Here is a 24377-nt window from a genome sequence, read left to right on the forward strand (position 1 = left end):
GATAAGACACTTCTAGAGTGAGTGATAAGACACTTCTAGAGTGAGTGATAAGACACTTCTAGAGTTAGTGATAAGACACTTCTAGAGTGAGTGATAAGACACTTCTAGAGTGAGTGATAAGACACTTCTAGAGTGAGTGATAAGACACTTCTAGAGTGAGTGATAAGACACTTCTAAAGTGAGTGCTAAGACACTTCTAGAGTGAGTGATAAGACACTTCTAGAGTGATAAGACACTTCTAGAGTGAGTGATAAGACACTTCTAGAGTGAGTGATAAGACACTTCTAGAGTGAGTGATAAGACACTTCTAGAGTGAGTGATAAGACACTTCTAGAGTGAGTGATAACACACTTCTAAAGTGAGTGCTAAGACACTTCTAGAGTGAGTGATAAGACACTTCTAGAGTGAGTGATAAGACACTTCTAGAGTGAGTGATAAGACATTTCTAGAGTGAGTGATAAGACACTTCTAGAGTGAGTGATAAGACACTTCTAGAGTGAGTGATAAGACACTTCTAGAGTGAGTGATAAGACACTTCTAGAGTGAGTGATAAGACACTTCTTGAGTGAGTGATAAGACACTTCTAGAGTGAGTGATAAGACACTTCTAGAGTGAGTGATAAGACACTTCTAGAGTGAGTGATAAGACACTTCTAGAGTTAGTGATAAGACACTTCTAGAGTGAGTGATAAGACACTTCTAGAGTGAGTGATAAGACACTTCTAGAGTGAGTGATAAGACACTTCTAGAGTGAGTGATAAGACACTTCTAGAGTGAGTGATAAGACACTTCTAAAGTGAGTGCTAAGACACTTCTAGAGTGAGTGATAAGACACTTCTAGAGTGAGTGATAAGACACTTCTAGAGTGAGTGATAAGACACTTCTAGAGTTAGTGATAAGACACTTCTAGAGTGAGTGATAAGACACTTCTAGAGTGAGTGATAAGACACTTCTAGAGTGAGTGATAAGACACTTCTAGAGTGAGTGATAAGACACTTCTAAAGTGAGTGCTAAGACACTTCTAGAGTGAGTGATAAGACACTTCTAGAGTGAGTGATAAGACACTTCTAGAGTGAGTGATAAGACACTTCTAGAGTGAGTGATAAGACACTTCTAGAGTGAGTGATAAGACACTTCTAGAGTGAGTGATAAGACACTTCTAGAGTGAGTGATAACACACTTCTAAAGTGAGTGCTAAGACACTTCTAGAGTGAGTGATAAGACACTTCTAGAGTGAGTGATAAGACACTTCTAGAGTGAGTGATAAGACACTTCTAGAGTGAGTGATAAGACACTTCTAGAGTGAGTGATAAGACACTTCTAGAGTGAGTGATAAGACACTTCTAGAGTGAGTGATAAGACACTTCTAGAGTGAGTGATAAGACACTTCGAGAGTGAGTGATAAGACACTTCTAGAGTGAGTGATAAGACACTTCTAGAGTGAGTGATAAGACACTTCTAGAGTGAGTGATAAGACACTTCTAGAGTGAGTGATAAGACACTTCTAGAGTGAGTGATAAGACACTTCTAGAGTGAGTGATAAGACACTTCTAGAGTTAGTGATAAGACACTTCTAGAGTGAGTGATAAGAAACTTCTAGAGTGAGTGATAAGACACTTCTAGAGTGAGTGATAAGACACTTCTAGAGTGAGTGATAAGACACTTCTAGAGTGAGTGATAAGACACTTCTAGAGTGAGTGATAAGACACTTCTAGAGTGAGTGATAAGACACTTCTAGAGTTAGTGATAAGACACTTCTAGAGTGAGTGATAAGAAACTTCTAGAGTGAGTGATAAGACACTTCTAGAGTGAGTGATAAGACACTTCTAGAGTGAGTGATAAGACACTTCTAGAGTGAGTGATAAGACACTTCTAGAGTGAGTGATAAGACACTTCTAGAGTGAGTGATAAGACACTTCTAGAGTGAGTGATAAGACACTTCTAGAGTGAGTGATAAGACACTTCTAGAGTTAGTGATAAGACACTTCTAGAGTGAGTGATAAGACACTTCTAGAGTGAGTGATAAGACACTTCTAGAGTGAGTGATAAGACACTTCTAAAGTGAGTGCTAAGACACTTCTAGAGTGAGTGATAAGACACTTCTAGAGTGATAAGACACTTCTAGAGTGAGTGATAAGACACTTCTAGAGTGATAAGACACTTCTAGAGTGAGTGATAAGACACTTCTAGAGTGAGTGATAAGACACTTCTAGAGTGATAAGACACTTCTAGAGTGAGTGATAAGACACTTCTAAAGTGAGTGCTAAGACACTTCTAAAGTGAGTGATAAGACACTTCTAGAGTGAGTGATAAGACACTTCTAGAGTGAGTGATAAGACACTTCTAGAGTGAGAGATAAGACACTTCTAGAGTGAGTGATAAGACACTTCTAGAGTGATAAGACACTTCTAGAGTGAGAGATAAGACACTTCTAGAGTGAGTGATAAGACACTTCTAGAGTGAGTGATAAGACACTTCTAGAGTGAGTGATAAGACACTTCTAGAGTGAGTGATAAGACACTTCTAGAGTCAGTGATAAGACACTTCTAGAGTGAGTGATAAGACACTTCTAGAGTGAGTGATAAGACACTTCTAGAGTGAGTGATAAGACACTTCTAGAGTGAGTGATAAGACACTTCGAGAGTGAGTGATAAGACACTTCTAGAGTGAGTGATAAGACACTTCTAGAGTGAGTGATAAGACACTTCTAGAGTGAGTGATAAGACACTTCTAGAGTGAGTGATAAGACACTTCTAGAGTGAGTGATAAGACACTTCTAGAGTGAGTGATAAGACACTTCTAGAGTTAGTGATAAGACACTTCTAGAGTGAGTGATAAGACACTTCTAGAGTGAGTGATAAGACACTTCTAGAGTGAGTGATAAGACACTTCTAGAGTGAGTGATAAGACACTTCTAGAGTGAGTGATAAGACACTTCTAGAGTGAGTGATAAGACACTTCTAGAGTGAGTGATAAGACACTTCTAGAGTGAGTGATAAGACACTTCTAGAGTGAGTGATAAGACACTTCTAGAGTGAGTGATAAGACACTTCTAGAGTGAGTGATAAGACACTTCGAGAGTGAGTGATAAGACACTTCTAGAGTGAGTGATAAGACACTTCTAGAGTGAGTGATAAGACACTTCTAGAGTGAGTGATAAGACACTTCTAGAGTGAGTGATAAGACACTTCTAGAGTGAGTGATAAGACACTTCTAGAGTGAGTGATAAGACACTTCTAGAGTGAGTGATAAGACACTTCTAGAGTGATAAGACACTTCTAGAGTGATACGACACTTCTAGAGTGAGTAATAAGATACTTAGAGTGAGCGATCAGACACTTCTAGAGCGAGTGATAAAACACTTCTAGAGTGAGTGATAAGACACTTCTAGAGCGAGTGATAAGACACTTCTAGAGCGAGTGATAAGACACAAAGGTGCATCTATTGTAGCGACATCGTCTCTGGTTTACACATCTACCGGGTATCCACTTGACTCTGTATTGTCTCGGAGTAAGTCCACCAACATTTCCACCAACTGCTGGAAGTTGCCTCGCTCTGCCTCACAGTTAGAATTCTCCTCCTGCTTCATGTTGCCTCCATCGATGTGAAGGTTCCATTTTGGAGTTGAATCTTCATCTTCACATTTTACCTTCACTTCTTCGCTCTTCACCATCACTCCTTCACATTTCACCTCAATACCTTTAATAGTGTCCAAGCTGGGATTTTCTTCCGGTTCTTGTTTCATGAGGGATGGGCTCATGGCGGAACTTTGACTTTCACAAGCCGATTTCAGACTCCACTCCTTGTGGATCTTCTGATACTTGTGTGTTTTCTGGTGTACTTTAAGATGTGGTGACTGTGCAAACGCCTTCCTGCACAGAGTGCACCTGAAGGGTTTATCTCCCGTGTGTGTTCTCTGGTGTATTACAAGAGCAGATGACTGTAAAAATGCTTTCCCACAAACACTGCACTTGAAGGGTTTCTCTCCCGTGTGTGTTCTCTGGTGTGTTACAAGGGCAGATGAATGTGCAAACGCCTTCCCACACACATTGCACTTGAAGGGTTTCTCTCCTGTGTGAGTTCTCTTGTGCCGTGTCAAATTTCCAGTACGATCCGTGCTGTATGCACACCGGTCGCAATGTTGCCTTGTAGTACTGAGCTGCGCCGAGCGCCTTTGCTTCATCAGACCAATTCTGCAGAGGAAGCATCAGAGGAAGCATCAGCTGCAGACAGAAAAAATAATATCCACACCATCTACACGTCAGTATCGATGCACAGAGGAAAGCATATATACACAGTAACCGGTGACTTACACGTCTATACTTATTAATATATTCATGATATAGTGGAAAAGTGTCCCAAATTCATCACACGGGCTGTTATGGCACAGTTTAACACGTAGGCTTTCGCGACCAATATTCATAATAAAGGTTTTCGGGTTAGATCGCGTTATTTATAAATGTGTCATAACCCTCCACCACCCGACATGGCCAATCAGCAAAAAGTGTCACGTTGACAAAAGACAAATAATTCACTACTTTAGCCCACCGGTGTGTTGAAGAGTGAATCCACAACATTTACAGTTTGAGTACGACGTTTTGCTGGTAAATACATCCAGCATCGGGCAATTCGCCAGAATGGTAAAGCCCTCGCTTGCTCCCGGTTTTATATAGAGCAGCAGGGTGACGTCATCATTTAACTCATATCAGGTGCAGTGATTAGAGGCGGAGGGGGGGGGTATTGTAATTATATAATCGATTAGTAATCAGTCAATGGTTATGATTAGTAATGAGTTGTAGATTAGTAATTAGTTGTAATGTGTGTTAGTGATTATATGCTATGTTAGTAATCCGTAAATTAGTATGTGTTTCCCCTATAAGGAATTGTAATGTGCATTCAAATTCTTAGCTCCCTCGGCAAAGCCACGCCGAAGGGAAACAACAAAACAACAAACATATATTCTGTTATTTTATTGCTTCCCCCCAACGCGACTCCACTGAAAGAGCCAAGAACATGAATGCCCCCCCACCCCCACTAGCTCCACCACTGTCACACACTGGCATGGTTCACAGGTGGTGGTGTGTCCACACCCACGCCTGGCCACCTTCACCTGCTCAGTATTAATGCTTACTCACTCCACCAAGTAGTTAATTGAGGATCAATCAACACAGTCGAGGCTGCATGTCTCTCTCTCTCCTCGTGTGGATTTCCTTCCCGATCCCCCGGTTTCCCCTCTACATGTAGAGAATGAACACCGCCACACGTCTAGAGTGAACACCGCCACACGTCTAGAGTGAACACCGCCACACGTCTAGAGTGAACACCGCCACACGTCGAGTGAACACCGCCATGCGTCTAGAGTGAACACCGCCACGTGTCTAGAGTGAACACTGCCACGCGTCTAGAGTGAACACCGCCACGCGTCTAGAGTGAACACCGCCACGCGTCTAGAGTGAACACCGCCACGCGTCTAGAGTGAACACCACCACGCTGTTGACAAGCCTCACCTTCTTCTTGGTTCTTTCGGTAAAGTCACATATAATGGAAACAAAGTAATAAAAATAAAACATAATAAAATAAAATAAAATTCTCATGAGGTTTCGGCCACAACACAAGTAGCCTTCTTCACGTGAAGGAACAGAACTGTCGGGACAACAGCGCTTCAATGAACGCTGCTAAGATTCGGTGCATCTTTTAAGCTAGGTGAGAGAAGTGAAGCGCCTTGAAATAGCTGAGGGATTAGCTTGTGACTGGTCACAGAAACAGCTATGTTAAAGTCAAAGTTTACATATCAACAGAGGCATGAAGTATATGGATGCTAAAGGGCTGCAACTACCCAACTATCATACAGGAAACCAATATGAAAAAAAACTAAGTCTAAATTACATCAATATAATAAATGTACTCAATATATTCTTCAATAAGCTGAGCTATTAACACAAATCAACTGGGTATACACTACACTATATAATGAATACTATATAGTAAACCAATAAAAAACTAAAATATAAACTACCTCAATGTTATCAATAAACTCTATATACTCTCCAATCAGCTGAGCCACCAACAATAAGTCGTTATATATCACAATGCCATATGGCGAAAAATTGGGTGGCGGTTTCTTCCCCTCAACGTCAGCACCACGGACAGCGACGAGCCCCGTTTAGACGGACGAGTCCATCCATGCTCGGAACGGAGGAGGGGGGAGAGAAACAGCCACGATGCGCTGTTATACTCCATGTTATAAACCATACCATTAACCGTGGTGTGCCAGCGAAAGAGCTGCGGTCTGAAGGTCACCGTAAAATACAATTAATTAAGAGCCGAAATGGTTTAAAACATCTTTCCAATGGTTACTAAGCCAGAATCCATCTTCTCGGTTGAAATTGTCTCTTTGCTTGTATATGTGGATGGCCTCATGAACGAGTCTCTCATGGTAGCCGGTTGGCTTGCAAAGAACCTCCGTCTTGGAGAAGTCAATGTCATCTGAGCCCACTGAATTATAACAGTGATTTGCCAGGGCAGAGGAGTTCGTCCTACCGTGTTTCAAGTCTGCTTTATGTTCGCGGATGCGGTCCGAGATATGTCGTTTGGTTTCTCCAATGTAGCTGCTACCACAGAGGCACTTTAGTTTGTAAACACCCGGGTACTGTATGTCTGGAACAGCATCTTTTACAGATGGAACCAGATCACGGATTTTATGTACTGTGTTGAATCGAACCTGGATCTTGTGTTTATTCAGGATTTTGGAGATCTTTTTAGTAATCTCCTGCAATGTAGGGTAAGGTGATGGTTTTGAGTGGCTCCTCAAGAGGATCCTTCTTCATGACTGGAGTGATGGCTTTGCGGATTGTGTAGTTGGAGTAACCATTAGCCCTGAGAGCCTGGTGTACGTGCTTGAGTTCACTGGCAATGTGTTTCTGGTAGGAAATGCATTGGGCTCTATGGTTTAGAGTCTTGATGAGGGAGTTCTTCTGGGATGGGTGGTGGTGGGAATCCGGTTTCAAGTAAGCATCTGTATGGGTAGCTTTCCTGTAGACAGAGTGGCTCATTGAACCATCAGGTCTCCTTTTAATTAAGACATCCAAAAAGGGTAGCTTGCCATCTTTTTCGACCTCCATGGTAAATCTGATGGCTGGGTGTATGGAATTGATGTGGTCGAGGAATTGGTCTAGAGCAGGCTGGTCATGTGGCCAGATGACAAAAGTCCGTCATTTGTTGTGTGTAGGGAGAGGGAGATGGGTCACTGTGTGTGTGCAATATAAACGGAGTTAATCCTTTTGTTGCGTAGACTTTAACAGTCACAAGCTAATCCCTCAGCTTTTTCAATGCTAAATTCTCCTGTTTGATTTGTACTAGGTGCCTCTGTGGATGTGTAGGCTTTGACTTTAACATAGCTATTTCTTTGACCAGTCACAAGCTAATCCCTCAGCTGTTTCAATGATAAATTCTCCTGTTTGATATGTAAACCCCTTGGTCAAGGTGCCTCACTTATCTCAACCAGCTTAAAAAGACGCTACGAATATTAGCAGCGTTCAATGAAGCTCTGTCGTCCCGACAGTTTTGTTCCTTCACCTGAAGAAGGCTACTTGTATTGTGGCCGAAACGTCGTGAGAATTTTATTGTCTTATTTTATTTTATTCTTTTATTCTCATTCTACGTGACTTTACCGAAAGAACCAAAGAAGATAAATCCTTGCAGTCACGAAAGCTTTAAATCGAAATTTAACCGCCTCTACGGGGAGGGATTCCACACAACCTTAAGATCATTCAACAAACTCCGGGACAACAAAGCTCAACTAATCGAGTCTCTCACCTTTCTGAAGAGATGCCGCGACTCTAAGGTAATACCAACCGCATTTACACTAACCTCTGCTGCTGCAACTTCTGTCAATGCAAAACGAATTCCAGCTAGAACTAGCTTCGCTCTTATCTCAGAAAAAATCAGACTTACACGCACCGAACTTGATCAGTTAGACAAGACACTCAACAAATCACACCTAACATTGACAGCAACAATGTCTACATCGGATTGGGAACATGTAGACAATATGACTGCCTCTTCAGCTGCCACTGTCGACAAAATATAGGGAAAATTTGATTTCCAAATTCAATCACCTCTCCAACAAAAAATCGGATCCACACACCGAAAAGATAGACGTTAACAAAGTCATATTAATCGCAGTAACAGTTCCATTTCTGATGGCCTGAAATCCGTTTTAGCTAAAGGTCTAAACTTTGCTGTCACACCGAGACACATCCCAGTTAATGATATCATTGCCCATGTCGACGTTGCACTCAAGGGCTTGAGTCACATCTCTGCAGACGTAGCAAGATCTGAAATCGCTGCAACCCTCAAAAACGCTAAGATGCCACCAAGCAACATCAGCAAAGATGAACGCTTTGAATAATCTCAATTAAAAAAGAGAGATGATATTGTCATCCTCTCAGCCGACAAGGGCAATGTCACTGTCATCATGGACAAAACAGAATATAACAACAAAATTCAAGAACTACTCAACGATGGCAGCTATACAAAAATAAAAAGAGATCCCACCAACAGCCTGGTTACCAAAACGAACAAAATCATCTCTGATTCAACAGCATTAATTGATCAGACCAAACAGTTCTCGTTGAAACCCTCTGCTGCCAGACCACCAAGATTATATGGCCTTCCAAAGATACACAAAGTAGATACACCCTTCGTCCCATCGTCTCTACTATCAACTCCCCCACCTATAAACTGGCACGTTTTCTTGCTGATATACTGCGACCTTTCAATGGAAAAACCACCTCTGCGGTACTAAATTCTACTCACCTGGTATCGACAATCAAAGGCATTTCCCTGTCCCCAGACGACCTGCTTGTCAGTTTTGATGTGGTGTCCTTGTTCACCAAAGTTCCGGTACCTGACACCATCGCAATCATTGAAGACTTGGTTCATCAAGGACTGCATACTGATGTACCCCCCTGGTGAGACATTGCTTAACCAACACATACTTCACCTGGAATGGAACTTTCTACAAACAGACTGAGGGCACCCCAATGGGCTCCCCCCTGTCTCCGGTTGTAGCCAACGTATTCATGGAAAAATGTGAAGCTGGCGCCATCCAGACTGCCACTCTACGCCCGACCTTATGGAAGAGGTACGTGGATGACACTTTTGTCATCTGGCCACATGGCCAGCCTGCTCTAGACCAATTCCGCGACCACATCAATTCCATACACCCAGCCATCAGATTTACCATGGAGGTCGAAAAAGATGGCAAGCTACCATTTTGGATGTCTTAATTAAAAGGAGACCTGATGGTTCAATGAGCCACTCTGTCTACAGGAAAGCTACCCATACAGATGCTTACTTGAAACCGGATTCCCACCACCATCCATCCCAGAAGAACTCCCTCATCAAGACTCTATACCATAGAGCCCAATGCATTTCCAACCAGGAGCACATTGCCAGTAAACTCAAGCACGTACACCAGGCTCTCAGGGCTAATGGTTACTCCAACTACACAATCCGCAAAGCCATCACTCCAGTCATGAAGAAGGATCCTCTTGAGGAGCCACTCAAAACCATCACCTTACCCTACATTGCAGGAGATTACTAAAAAGATCTCCAAAATCCTGAATAAACACAAGATCCAGGTTCGATTCAACACAGTACATAAAATCCGTGATCTGGTTCCATCTGTAAAAGATGCTGTTCCAGACATACAGTACCCGGGTGTTTACAAACTAAAGTGCCTCTGTGGTAGCAGCTACATTGGAGAAACCAAACGACATATCTCGGACCGCATCCGCGAACATAAAGCAGACTTGAAACACGGTAGGACGAACTCCTCTGCCGTGGCAGATCACTGTAATAATTCAGTGGGCTCACATGACATTGACTTCTCCAAGACGGAGGTTCTTTGCAAGCCAACCAGCTACCATGAGAGATTCGTTCATGAGGCCATCCACATACACAAGCACAGAGATAATTTCAACAGAGAAGATGGATTCTGGCTTAGTAACCATTGGAAAGATGTTTTAAACCATTTCGGTTCTTAATTGTATTTTACGGTGACCTTCAGACCACAGCTCTTTCGCTGGCACACCACGGTTAATGGTTTGGTTTATAACATGGAGTATAACAGCGCATCGTGGCTGTTTCTCTCCCCCCTCCTCCGTTCAGAGCATGGATGGACTCGTCCGTCTGAACGGGGCTCGTAGCTATCCGTGGTGCTAAAGTTGAGGGTAAGATTCCACCCATTTTTTCGCCATATGGCATTGTGATATATAACAACTTATTGTTGGTGGCTGAGCTGATTGGAGAGTATATAGAGTTTATTGATAACATTGAGATATTCTTAGTTTTTTCGGTAAAGTCACGTTGAAGAGAAACAACAAAATAACAAAATATATATAAATCAACATTGAGATAGTTTATATTTTAGTTTTTTATTGGTTTACTATATGGTATTCATTATATAGTGTAGTGTATACCCAGTTGCTTTGTGTTAATAGCTCAGCTTATTAAAGAATATATTGAGTACATTTATTATGATAGTTGGGTAGTTGCAGCCCTTTAGCGTCCATATACTAAATGCCTCTGTTGATATGCAAACTTTGACTTTAACATAGCTATTTCTGTGACCAGTCACAAGCTAATCCCTCAGCTATTTCAATGCTAAATTACCCTGTTTGATATGCAAACTCCTTTGTCAAGGCGCTTCACTTCTCCCACCTAGCTTAAAAGACGCTATGAATCTTAGCAGCGTTCATTGAAGCGCTGTCGTCCCAACAGTTCTGTTCCTTCACCTGACGAAGGCTACTTGTGTTGTGGCCGAAACGTCATGAGAATTTATTTTATTACGTTTCATTTTTATTTGCATTACTTTGTTTCCATTCTACGTGGTGACTTTACCGAAAGAACCATGAAGATGAATCCCTGCAGTCACGAAAGCTTTAAATCGAAAGCCTCACCTTGTGTTGTTGTTGTGGGCAGGTCGTTTCTGAAAACTAGAGCGGTATAGCAGCTCAAGCGGGCTTGGCCTGGTAACAAAAGAAAATTAAAACTGCGCGAATATTTACAATAAAACAAAGTTACAAAGTGGCTAGCCGGGTGAAGACAAATTAAACTTAAGCGAGATAATTAAAGTGAATGCAATCAGGTGAGGGGAGGCAAGGCCCCACGTGGCTAGGCCCCGCGTTGTAAAGTTCCAACCTGGACATCGATTCCCATGCTCGCTGCTACTCAACTGACATCCCTGAGAGAGAGAGGGAGGCTCTACGTTGGTAAACAACAACAACCACAACCACCACCACAACAACCACAATCGCAATGAGAATTTCTCACCTCGGATTTCAGTGCAGGAAGCGATAGCTTCCTGTTACCTCGTGACGTCACGCGGCAGCAGGTGACATGACGTCACATCCGGGGTACGAGACACGCTCCTCCCACAATGAGCTGCTCCGTAAATAAAAAAATTAGAGTATGATTAAATTATGTTAATGTGACATGCGATATATAGTAGGTGCTGAACCCATCGCAATAAACCCGCGACGGCTTTAACGGACACATTATGTTAATGAGCCGCCAGTCACTGGGCGTAGCTTTGCCCAAATAAGGATTGCCACTGGAACGATATCGGCAGTGACCCATGCGGAGGGGACGTCACGCTCAAGAGCGCGGTGGACAGGGGAGGGGTGAATACCTTGGTGACATGACGTCACTAGCGAGGTACACCTCACCCTGGCGTTTCACGCCGATGAGGTAATTAAGAGTGGTGACGTCACAGAGTTGGAGTTTAAGTTGATTTAGATTCATTTTCCATTGCTCCCTCCCTTGAGTATGTGAGCTCAGCAACAACGTGGACATTATTGTGTATACACTGTGTGTGTGTACACTGTGTGTGTGTACACTGTGTGCGTGTATACTGTGTGTGTACACTGTGTGTATACACTGTGTATACACTGTATGTATGTGTACACTTTGTGTGTGTACACTATGTGTATACACTGTGTGTGTCACTGTGTGTCACTGTGTGTGTGTACACTGTGTGTGTACACTGCGTGTATGCACACTGTGTGTGTCACTGTGTGTGTGTACACTGTGTGTGTGTACACTATGTGTATACACTGTGTGTGTGTACACTGTGTGTGTACCCTGTGTGTGTACACTGTGTGTACACTGTGTATACACTGTGTGTGTGTGTACACTGTGTGTGTGTACACTGTGTACAGACACTGTGTGTGTACACTGTATGTGTGTTCACTGTGTGTGTACACTGTGTATACACTGTGTGTGTACACTGTGTGTGTACACTGTGTGTGTACACTGTGTGTACACTATGTGTATACACTGTGTGTGTCACTGTGTGTCACTGTGTGTGTGTCACTGTGTCACTGTGTGTGTGTACACTGTGTATACCCTGTGTGTGTGTACACTGTGTGTGTACACTGTGTATACACTGTGTGTGTACACTGTGTGTGTACACTGTGTGTGTGTACACTATGTGTATACACTGTGTGTGTCACTGTGTGTCACTGTGTGTGTGCCACTGTGTCACTGTGTGTGTGTGTCACTGTGTGTACACTGCGTGTGTACACTGTGTCACTGTGTGTCGCTGTGTGTGTCACTGTGTGTGTGTCACTGTGCCTGGCATAAGCGTCGTGGTGACGTCACCGCCACTTAGTGGCGAATGGCGATTGTTGTTATGTCACTGTGTCACTGTGTGTGTGTCACTGTGTCACTGTGTGTGTGTACACTGTGTGTGTCACTGTGTCACTGTGTGTGTGTACACTGTGTGTGTACACTGTGTACCGTGTGTGTACACTATGTGTGTACACTGTACGTGTGTACACTGTGTGTACAGTGTGTGTACACTGTGTGTGTAGTGTGTGTATACACTCTATTTGTACCCTGTGTATACTGTGTGTACACTGTGTATACACTGTGTGTGTACACTATGTGTATACAGTGTGTGTACACTGTGTGTGTACACTCTGTGTACACTGTCTGTGTACACGGTGTGTACATTGTGTGTGTACACTGTATGTGTTCAGTGTGTGTACACTGTGTATACACTGTGTGTGTGTACATAGTGTGTACACTGTGTGTGTGTACACTGTTTGTGTCCGCATTGAACCGAACCCTCGGCAAGGCCATCTACTTAATGACGAGAGAAAATTCACACGAAATGTCCTTTTCAATGAAGTCTTCCAGATGTAAATTGATACAAGCTTTTAATGAAGAAATAAAATAATCTAAGTCAAAACACAACACAATTCAAAGATGTTTCATTTTAAAACAACAAAACGGAGCATGGGGTACTTGCGTGAATGCGTCCTTCGTGTGCCGTAAATGTTGTGACTTTCCTGGCCTGAAGGCCGTCAATGTGTTGGACCCTTATTGGTGCACAGCGTCTCAACAACAGCAGTGGGGTTTGCTTCAACCGATAGGTACGAACATCCAGACGTGAATCAGCAAGGTGCATTTCTAGTCCCAGTTAGACAAAATCTACGTCAACACGTAAGACAAAACTACAATTCGTGTTGTAGAGAATGTACCACCTCCTATACGTGTAACTTTCAAGTGGTATGCCTTGTAACTGATGAATGATCCGAGCGTGCTCCCTATTTCAAAGACAATTGAGTTGTTCCAGATGCTTCCTGAAACACAAAAGTACCCTTTGACCTGTATCACAAGAACAACGGGTCTCACCTGAGTTCTCTGTACAGGTTGCTTTCAAAACACACACACACTTTGTCCTAACATCACTTATTCAATGTTTGCCCCTCAGACAAAATGATACATGTACAAGCACAGTCAGACAAGTATTCATTCTAAATCATTGACGGGCATATTAACATCGAATTACTGCAGCGAAATTGACTGCATCACGTTACATCGTATTAACAAGAAGTTATTTTACAAACACGCACCGTCTGCTTAACAGTGTATGTACAACGTACTATTGTTGCATTATTCAAATGCAACAATAGTATGAATGCTGGCGTCTGGGTCAAAATGTAGCAAATTCTAAACATTACGCTACAAATAATAGATGAGGGCGTTTCGATGGCAACACAAGCAATCGTCATCATGTGGGACAAGCACAGCAGCAATAAGAAACTGCTGGAGAAGGCGCCTACTACTTCAGCAGTTTCTCTTGCTGTGGTTGTCCCACCTGATGACGATTGCTTGTGTTGTGATTTAAACGCCGTGATCTGTTATGTTTCTACCCACGTGGTGACTTTACCGAAATAACCCAAGAGTGTGGATTCCTGCAGTCACGAAAGCTTCAAATCAAGATTGCCTACAAACTACACAACTGAGATGACGCATCAATCGTTGCCCCCTACTGACAGGCTCTTGTCCACATGCAGGCTGGTGCAGGGCCACCACCTTGTGCCACACAGGGGCAGCTGCTACTTGGGGATGCTCTTCGAGTGTTTCAGACGAGGTACAACACAAAACTCCGAGTTGCTGAGGCGATTTAGCAAGCACCGTGTAAATGCAAATATGATAACATAGTGAATGCTTGGGGGCTTATTGTCTCTCGCTCCTGGTTAAAGATCTACCCAACCCACAGGTCTACAAAGACTGGGCGCTCTTACTCTGCAGGTTGAACCTAGCAACTGAGTGTCCAACTTCACGTTCTTGTCATTAAAGGCCTGTGACAAAGGTGCATCTATTGGAGCGACATCATCTCAAGCTTACACATCTACCGGGTCTCCACTTGACTTTGTATTGTCTGGGAGGAAGTCCACCCACACCTCCACTTCCACAAACTGCTGGGAGTTGCCTCGCTCTGCCTCACAGTCAGAATTCTCCTCCTGCTTTACGTTGCCTCCATCGATGTGAAGGTCCGATTTTGGATTTGAATCTTCATCTTCACATTTTACCTTCACTTCTTCGCTCTTCACCATCACTTCTTCCCTCTTCACCATCACTTCTTCACATTTCACCATCACCTCTTCACATTTCACCTCGATACCTTTAAAAGTGTCCAAGCTGGGATTTTCTTCTGGTTCATGTTTCATGAGGGATGGGCTCATTGCGGAACTTTGACTTTCACAAGCTGATTTCAGACTGCACTCCTTGTGGATCTTCTGATGCTTCTGTGTTCTCTGGTGTACTTGAAGATTTGATGAATGTGCAAATGCCTTCCCGCACACACTGCACTTAAAGGGTTTCTCTCCCGTGTGTGTACTCTGGTGTGTTTTAAGAGCAGATGAATCTGAAAATGTCTTCCCACACACAGTGCACCTGCAGGGTTTCTCTCCCGTGCGTGTTCTCTGGTGTGTTTTAAGAGCAGATGACTGTGAAAATGCCTTCCCACACACGATGCACTTGAAGGGTTTCTCTCCCGTGTGTGTTTTCTGGTGTCCTTGAAGATTATATGAATCTGAAAATGCCTTCCCACACACACTGCACTTGAAAGGTTTCTCTCCCGTGTGTGTTCTCTGGTGTCTTTGAAGATTAGATACATTTGGAAATCCCTTCCCACACACACTGCACTTGAAGGGTTTCTCTCCCGTGTGTGTACTCTGGTGTCTTTGAAGATTAGATAAATTTGGAAATCCCTTCCCACACACACTGCACTTGAAGGGTTTCTCTCCCGTGTGTGTTCTCTGGTGTTTTTTAAGAGCAGATGAACGTGCAAACGCCTTCCCACACACACTGCACTTGAAGGGTTTCTCTCCTGTGTGTGTTCTCTGGTGTTTTTTAAGAGTAGATAAATCTGAAAATGCCTTCCCACACACACTGCACTTGAAGGGTTTCTCTCCCGTGTGTGTTCTCTGGTGTGTTAGAAGATTACATGACTGTGTAAACGCCATCCTGCACATCGTGCACCTGAAGGGTTTCTCTCCCGTGTGTGTTCTCTGGTGTTTTACAAGATCAGATGACTGTGCAAATGCCTTCACGCACACACTGCACTTGAAGGGTTTCTCTCCTGTGTGTGTTCTCTGGTGTTTTTTAAGAGTAGATAAAACTAAAAATGCCTTCCCACACACACTGCACTTGAAGGGTTTCTCTCCCGTGTGTGTTCTCTGGTGTGTTACAAGACTACATGACTGTGTAAACGCCATCCCGCACATCGTGCACCTGAAGGGTTTCTCTCCCGTGTGTGTTCTCTGGTGTTTTTTAAGAGCAGATGAACGTGCAAACGCCTTCCCACACACACTGCACTTGAAGGGTTTCTCTCCTGTGTGTGTTCTCTGGTGTTTTTTAAGAGTAGATAAATCTGAAAATGCCTTCCCACACACACTGCACTTGAAGGGTTTCTCTCCCGTGTGTGTTCTCTGGTGTGTTAGAAGATTACATGACTGTGTAAACGCCATCCTGCACATCGTGCACCTGAAGGGTTTCTCTCCCGTGTGTGTTCTCTGGTGTTTTACAAGATCAGATGACTGTGCAAATGCCTTCACGCACACACTGCACTTGAAGGGTTTCTCTCCTGTGTGTGTTCTCTGGTGTTTTTTAAGAGTAGATAAAACTGAAAATGCCTTCCCACACACACTGCACTTGAAGGGTTTCTCTCCCGTGTGTGTTCTCTGGTGTGTTACAAGACTACATGACTGTGTAAACGCCATCCCGCACATCGTGCACCTGAAGGGTTTCTCTCCCGTGTGTGTTCTCTGGTGTGTTACAAGACTACATGATTGTGTAAACGCCATTCCGCACATCGTGCACCTGAAGGGTTTCTCTCCCGTGTGTGTTCTCTGGTGTTTTACAAGATCAGATGACTGTGCAAATGCCTTCACGCACACACTGCACTTGAAGGGTTTCTCTCCTGTGTGTGTTCTCTGGTGTTTTTTAAGAGTAGATAAATCTGAAAATGCCTTCCCACACACACTGCACTTGAAGGGTTTCTCTCCCGTGTGTGTTCTCTGGTGTATTACGAGATGATATGACTGTGTAAACGCCATCCCGCACATCGTGCACCTGAAGGGTTTCTTTCCCGTGTGTGTTCTCTGGTGTTTTTTAAGAGCAGATGACCATGAAAATGCCTTCCCACACACAGTACATTTGAAGGGTTTCTCTCCTGTGTGACTTCTCTGGTGCCGTGTCAAATTTCCAGTCCGGTCCGTGCTGTATGCACGCTGGTCGCATTGTTGACTTGTCGTACCGAGCTGCTGTGCTGACTGCCTTTGCTCCATCAGACCAATTCTGCAGAGGAAGCGTCAGCTGCAGACAGAAAAAAATAATATCCACACCATCTACACGTCAGGCACAGAGGAATGCACACGTGACTTACACGTCTATATTTATTAATATATTCATGATGTAATGAAAAGTTTCTCAAATTCATCAGATTTGATGAACGTGCAAATGCCTTCACGCACAGAGTGCACCTGAAGGGTTTCTCTCCACGGGCTGTGATGGCACACAGTGAGAGGGCAAATGTCATTAATATGCCTGGAAGCCTTCATATCTTCAAGATGAATGTTAACCCAAAACTCTAAGCACACAATTTCGGCTGTCTGACTACAAAAGGAATATTTGTGAGAGCTAAATTCAGCTGACATAGCAATACTATTTGTGTTATGCATAAATTAATGTTCAATCGCAACTTAGAGGTGTGAATCCAGGCTCAGATGTCCTTGAATGCTGGGATGAAGAGTTCTGACTTCAGCTGCATGTGTGTGCTGTGTTCACCTCCTGTTTCCATTCTTACAAAGCATTCCAGAGGAAAACAAAAATAAACTATTGTTTTGATATAACCTCCGTGTGCAATAGAGTTAATAGACTTTACTGCAAACACAAACTTGACACTGTCACACACTGCCATGAGTAAACAGGTGGTGGTGTGACCAGAACCATGCCTGGCCACCTTCATCTGCTCAACATTAATTCTTCCTCACTCCACCAAGTAATGAATCGAGGATCATCAACATAGCCGAGGCTATCCGTGTCTCTGTCTCTCTCTCCCCGTGGTGAAGGTGTTCCCCTCCACACATTCAGAGTCAACAGCGGCACGCGCTTAGCGTCTTTGACCGATAGACATTGACACACGTATTGTTGGTTCTTTCGGTAAAGTCACTTAGATAGAAAATAAAAATAACATTAAATTCAATAAGATAAAGACTACTTGCGTTGCGGTCGAAACGTCGTGGGTTTTTTGCTTTATTTTTAATTTTTAATTTTTTATTTAATTTAAAATTTTATTTTTATTTTATTTTCTATCTACGTGACTTTACCGAAAGAACCAAGAATATTAATTCCTGCAGTCACCAAAGTTTTAAGTCAAAACATTCACACACGTTCACAAAGCCTCACCTTGTGTTGTTGTGGGCAGGTCGCTTCTGATAACAAGAGCGGTATAGCAGCTCAAGCGGGCTTGGCCTGGTGAAAAAAATAAAACTGCGTGAATATTTACAATAAAACAAAGTTACAAAGTGGCGAGCCGGGTGAAGACAAATTAAACTTAAGCGAGATAATTAAAGTGAATGCAATCAGGCGAGGGCAGGAGGCAAGGCCCCGCGTGGCTAGGCCCCGCGTTGTAAAGTTCCAACCTGGACATCGATTCCCATGCTCGCTGCTACTCAACTGACATCCCTACGAGAGAGAGGCTCTACCTTGGTAAACAATCACAACAACCACCACCATGAGAATTTCTCACCTCGAATTTCAGTGCAAGCGCGGATCAGCAGCCTCCTGTTACCTCGCGACGTCACGCGGGTAAGCAGGTAACATGACGTCACTTCCGGGGTAAGAGATACGCCCCTCCCACAAAGAGCGGCTCTGTAACTGAATAAATTATGTTAATGAGCCCAGGCCATACCTCGAGGGATGGGGCGTGGCTGCAGAACCCGTCGCAATAAACTCTCGACGGCCTCAACGAAAACATTGTTAATGAACCGCCAGTCACTGGGCGTAGCTTTGCCCAAATAAGGATTGGCACTGGATTGATATCGGCAGTGACCCAAGCGGAGGTGACGTCACGCTCAAGAGCGCTGTGGACGGGGTTGGGGGAGTGTGAATACCTTGGTGACATGACGTCACTAGCTAGGTACACCTCCCGCTGGCACTTCATGCCGTTGAGGTCATGCTGAGTGGTGACGTCACAGAGCGGGGATGGAGTTTAAGTTGATTTAGATTCATTTTCCATTGCCCCCTCCCTTGGGTGCGTGAACTCAGCAACAACGTGGACATTATTGTGTGTACATACACACTATGTGTGTACGGGCGGTGCATTGGCCAGTCATCTCAGTCAGTCGACCCATGGCATCTTATCATCAATTTATTTTAATTTTTTTATTATTTTTATTTGTATTTTTAAAATATTTTCTTTTGTTTCTTTTTTTTTCTATCTACGTGACTAGAACCAGGAATATGGTAGCGCATTCTCTATTTGTTGCAGAGGTTCAAAGTTCAAATCCGACAGGCACACCTGGCTACCCCAGTAACGTTCACCACATTATGCACTGTTCTGCTTCACGGCGGATGTCAAACAGAGTATTGTGTCACTCACAACGCACAGGTCATTGCATGTTGGTGTCACGGTCAAAATTGTGGTAATTCCAAACATTATCCGAAACTCTACAACGGAAATGTTTGGCTACGTACGGTTTGAAAGAAGTGTTAGTCAAACAGAATGTGTATTTGCGTGCGCGTGTTTAAACGTATCTTTGTACGAGCGGTAGGGCAGCAGTTAACGCTACGCTGCGCTACGGACCCGGAGACCCAGGATCGTTTCCCGCTCACAGCCAATACCGCCAGTGACGATTATCTGAACCGGTCGTGGGCCATCCCTAGGTCGACTCAGCCTACAACTGAGTACCCAGTGTGATGTGTGAGCATCGCCACTCGGGAGACAAAGGTGGCCGGGCGCGGTGCTGGCTACCCACCCCCCTCATATGCCGTGCCAGCCTTCATAGGTGCTCGCTAACAGCACTTGCCCCTAGAGTCTGTTAATGCTCTACCGGGGATCTTTGTTCTTGTTGTTGTGTACGAGTGGGGAGCGGTAATTTAGTGGCTATCGCACTGCACTCTGTAACCCGGTGACCCAAATTGGATTCCTGCTCATGACACACAACAGTGGCAGATATTTAAACCAGTCCTGGGTTTTCCCTACATCGATGTAGTCTTGAATGACTTCCTAGTGTGGTGTAAATATCAGGGGAGACAAAGGCGGCCCGGTGCGGTGTTGGCCACCCTCCCCCTCGAGTGCTGTGTGTGCCGGCGTTTATAGCTCACCAACAGCACTTGCCCCAGCAGTCTGTTGAAGGCTGTACGGGGGATCTTTGTGTGTGTGTGTGCAATAAGATCAGGAAATATGACTGGCAGAGAAAATTGCTTGTTTTAAAGGCATGGGTTTAGAAAAGTGAACAAAGCATGTCTCTATTATGTGCATTACCATTGAAGGGTGCTTTGGGTTCAAAGCCATCCGCATAGCCTCAAATCTGCATTAATGCCAATTTGTCTCCGTATCTGGTAAGATCATAGTATTACAGGAGGTCCTCTCACGCGCTAACCCAGACTGATGTGAGTGCACGATCTCTGTATTAGTTGTTTTTTATTGTCCTTAACTGCATCGCGTTTCAAGGTGAATAACCGTTGCCTGGAACATGTATGCTTAGTGGAAAAGATTTGTACATATTGGGCCAAATTTGCATTGTCTTAGAAATTACATGCAAATCAATCAATATGCAGTTCAGGTCAAATAAGACATTCCTTTTTAACGCTTTCCAACCAAGGTTGAGATGTTAATGCATTAGCTCTGTTCGTTCATATCTGCCCATGTGTCTGTAGCATGGCATTTCGATAACCCTCTTAAAGATGTATGGACTGATGCTGTACAGAAGGATGTGCAGCTGAGTGGACTTGCCGATGACCGGTACCAGCGGTGTCAAGATCGGCCTCTGTGGAGGAGGCTCGTGAAGCACGCTGCTGGGCAGTTGGAGGCAGTCGCCCTACAGTAACAACGGAGGGCGGATGAGCGACGCTCACGACAACGAGCGGAGCGTCGGCCAAACCAAGTCGGTGCAGTGGTGCCTGTCAGTCATCTCATTGAGCACACAGCACTTGGGTCTGTCCTGTGAGCTGTTAGAGAGCCTTAGACACATCACGTGGCATCAACACGTAAGACAAAACTACAATTCGTGTTGTAGAGAATGTACCTCCTCCTATACGTGTAACTTTTAAGTGGTATGCCTTGTAACTGATGAATGATCCGAGTGTGCTACCTATTTAAAAAGACAATGAGTTGCTCCAGATGCTTCGTGGAACACAAAAACACCATGTGAACTGTATCACAAGAACAACGGGTCTCACCTGAGTTCTCTGTACAGGTTACTTTCAAACACACACACACACACACACACTTTGTCCTAACATCACTTATTCATTGTTTGACCCTTATAGATCAAATGTTGCAAGTATGCACAAAACCAGACAAGTATACATTCTAAATTAATGACAGGCATATTAACAAAATTGGATTACTGCAGTGAAATATACTGCATCACGTTACATCGTATTAACAAGAAGCTTTTTTAAAAAGTTGCACAGTCTGCTTCAGTGTATGTAAAACATACTATTGTGTCATTCAAAACGAGTAGGCTATTGCATGCTGGCGTCTGAGTGAAAATGTAGCAAATTCTAAACATTACCTACAAACTACACAACTGAGATAACGCATCAATCATCGCCCCCTTCTGACAGGCTCTTGTCCACATGCAGGCCGGTGCAGGGCCACCACCTTGTGCCACACAGGGGCAGCTGCTACTTGGGGATGCTCTTCGAGTGTTTCAGGCGAGGTACGACACAAAACTCCGAGTTGCTGAGGCGATTAATCAAGCACCGTGTAAAAGCAATTATTATAACATAGTGAATGCTTGGGAGTTTATTCGCTCTTGCTCCTGGTTAGAGGTCTACCCAACCCACGGGCCCACAAAGACTGGCCGGCCTTACTCTGCAGGTTGAACCTAGGAATTGAGTGTCCAAATTCACGTTCTTGTCATTAAAGGCCTGTGACAAAGGTGCATATATTGTAGCGACATCGTCTCTGGCTTACACATCTACCGGGTCTCCACTTGACTTTGTATTGTCTAGGAGCAAGTCCACCCACACCTCCACTTCCACAAACTGCTGGGAGTTGCCTCACTCTGATTCACAGTCAGAATTCTCCTCCTGCTTACCGATGTGAAGGTCCCATTTTGGAGTTGAATCTTCATCTTCACTTTTTATCTTCACTTCTTCGCTCATCACTTCTTCACATTTCACCATCACTTCTTCACATTTCGCCATCACCTCTTCATATTTCACCTTTATACCTTTAAAAGTGTCCAAGCTGAGATTTTCGTCCGGTTCTTGTTTCATGAGGGATGGGATCATTGCGGAACTTTGACTTTCACAAGCTGATTTCAGACTCCGACTCCGCTCCTTGTGGATCTTCCGATGCTTTTGTGTTCTCTGGTGTCTTCGAAGATTTGATGAATCTGCAAACGGCTTCCCGCACAGAGTGCACCTGAAGGGTTTCTCTCCCGTGTGTGTTCTCTGGTGTTTTACAAGATCAGATGACTGTGCAAATACCTTCACGCACACACTGCACTTGAAGGGTTTCTTTCCCGTGTGTGTTCTCTGGTGTTTTTTAAGAGCAGATGACTGTGAAAATGCCTTCCCACAAACACTGCACTTGAAGGGTTTCTCTCCCGTGTGTGTTCTCTGGTGTAATAGATCAGATGACCGTGAAAATGCCTTCACGCACACACTGCACTTGAAGGGTTTCTCTCCCGTGTATGTTCTCTGGTGTGTTACAAGATTACTTGACTGTGTAAACGCCATCCTGCACATCGTGCACCTGAAGGGTTTCTCTCCCGTGTGTGTTCTCTGGTGTTTTACAAGATCAGATGAATCTGAAAATGCCTTCCCACACACCCTGCACTTGAAGGGTTTCTCTCCCGTGTGTGCTCTCTGGTGTGTTTTAAGAGCAAATGAATCTGAAAATGTCTTCCCACACACACTGCACTTGAAAGGTTTCTCTCCCGTGTGTGTTCTCTGGTGTTTTTTAAGAGCAGATGACTGTGAAAGTGCCTTCCCACACACCGTGCACTTGAAGGGTTTCTCTCCTGTGTGTGTTCTCTGGTGGGTCTCAAGAACTGATGGCCATGCAAATGCCTTGTCACACACAGTGCACTTGAAGGGTTTCTCTCCTGTGCGAGTTCTCTGGTGCCGTGTCAAATTTCCAGTCCGGTCCGTGCTGTATGCATGCTGGTCGCATTGTTGACTTGTCGTACCGAGTTGCTGTGCTGAGTGCCTTTGCTCCATCAGACCAAATCTGCAGAGGAAGCGTCAGCTGCAGACAGAAAAAAATAATATCCACACCATCTACACGTCAGGCACAGAGGAATGCACACGTGACTTACACGTCTATACTTATTAATATATTCATGATGTAGTGAAAAAAATTCACAAATTAATCAGATTTGATGAACGTGAAAACGCCTTCACGTACAGAGTGCACCTGAAGGGTTTCTCTCCACGGGCTGTTATGGCACGCATTGAGAGGGAAAATGTCATTAATATGCCTGGAAGCCTTCATATATTCAAGATGAATGTTAACTCAAAACTCTAAGCACACAATTTCGGCTGTCTGACTACAAAAGGAATATTTATGAAAGCTAAATTCAGCTGACATAGCAAAGGGTGTTGAAAACAATACTATTTGTGTTATGCAGAAATGCATAAATTAATGTTCAATCACAACTTAGAGGTGTGAATCCAGGCTCAGATGTCCTTGAATGCTGGGATGAACAGTTCCGACTTCAGCTGAATGTGTGTGCTGTGTTAACTTCCTGTTTCCATTCGTATAAAGAGTTCCAGAGGAAAACTAAAATAAACTATTGTTTTTATATATCCTCGTGTTCAACAGAGTTAATAGACTTTACTGCAAACACAAACTTGACACTGTCACACACTGCCATGAGTAAACAGGTGGTGGTGTGACCAGAACCATGCCTGGCCACCTTCATCTGCTCAGAATTAATTCTACCTCACTCCACCAAGTAATGAATCGAGGATCAATCAACATAGCCGAGGCTATCCGTGTCTGTCTCTCTCTCCCCGTGGTGAAGGTGTTCCCCTCCACACATTCAGAGTCAACAGTGGCACGCGCTTAGCGTCTTTGACCGATAGATACATTGACACACGTATTGTTGGTTCTTTCAGTAAAGTCACGTAGATAGAAAATAAAAATAACAGATTAAATTGAATAAGATAAAGACCACTTGTGTTGCGATCAAAACGTCGTGGGTTTTTTGCTTCATTTTCAGTTTTTTTATTTTTCATTTAATTTATAATGTTATTTTTATTTTATTTTCTATCTACGTGACTTTACCGAAAGAACCAAGAATATTAATTCCTGCAGTCACCAAAGTTTTAAGTCAA

At 43.8% G+C, this 24377-nt stretch overlaps 2 protein-coding genes across 3 annotated transcripts; both read right to left on the reverse strand.

The window, feature by feature from the left end:
* Nucleotides 1-3194: 3194 nt before the first annotated feature.
* On the reverse strand, nt 3195-11402 carry LOC142908984 (uncharacterized). Of its 2 annotated transcripts, XM_076059670.1 has the most exons (4): nt 11337-11402; nt 10964-11032; nt 8817-8907; nt 3195-4192 (listed from the first exon to the last, which is right to left on the reverse strand). In XM_076059670.1, exons 3-4 carry the CDS (start codon nt 8837-8839, stop codon nt 3466-3468), a joined length of 750 nt encoding a protein of 249 aa, XP_075915785.1. In that variant the 5' UTR covers nt 8840-8907; nt 10964-11032; nt 11337-11402; the 3' UTR covers nt 3195-3465. The 2 variants fall into 2 exon arrangements, 1 of the variants encoding a protein (XP_075915785.1); XR_012932047.1 differs by lacking the exon at nt 8817-8907.
* Nucleotides 11403-19216: 7814 nt separating this feature from the next.
* On the reverse strand, nt 19217-23282 carry LOC142908896 (uncharacterized). Its single transcript, XM_076059548.1, has 2 exons — nt 22130-23282; nt 19217-20902 (listed from the first exon to the last, which is right to left on the reverse strand). The coding sequence occupies exons 1-2, from the start codon at nt 23256-23258 to the stop codon at nt 20763-20765; spliced, it is 1269 nt and encodes a 422-aa protein (XP_075915663.1). The 5' UTR covers nt 23259-23282; the 3' UTR covers nt 19217-20762.
* Between the last annotated feature and the right edge of the window lie 1095 nt (nt 23283-24377).

Source organism: Petromyzon marinus, unplaced genomic scaffold (assembly GCF_048934315.1).
Source record: "Petromyzon marinus isolate PM22_M1 ecotype Great Lakes invasive population unplaced genomic scaffold, UKy_Petmar_22M1.pri1.0 PM_G_Scaffold_11, whole genome shotgun sequence".
Taxonomy (NCBI): domain Eukaryota; kingdom Metazoa; phylum Chordata; class Hyperoartia; order Petromyzontiformes; family Petromyzontidae; genus Petromyzon; species Petromyzon marinus.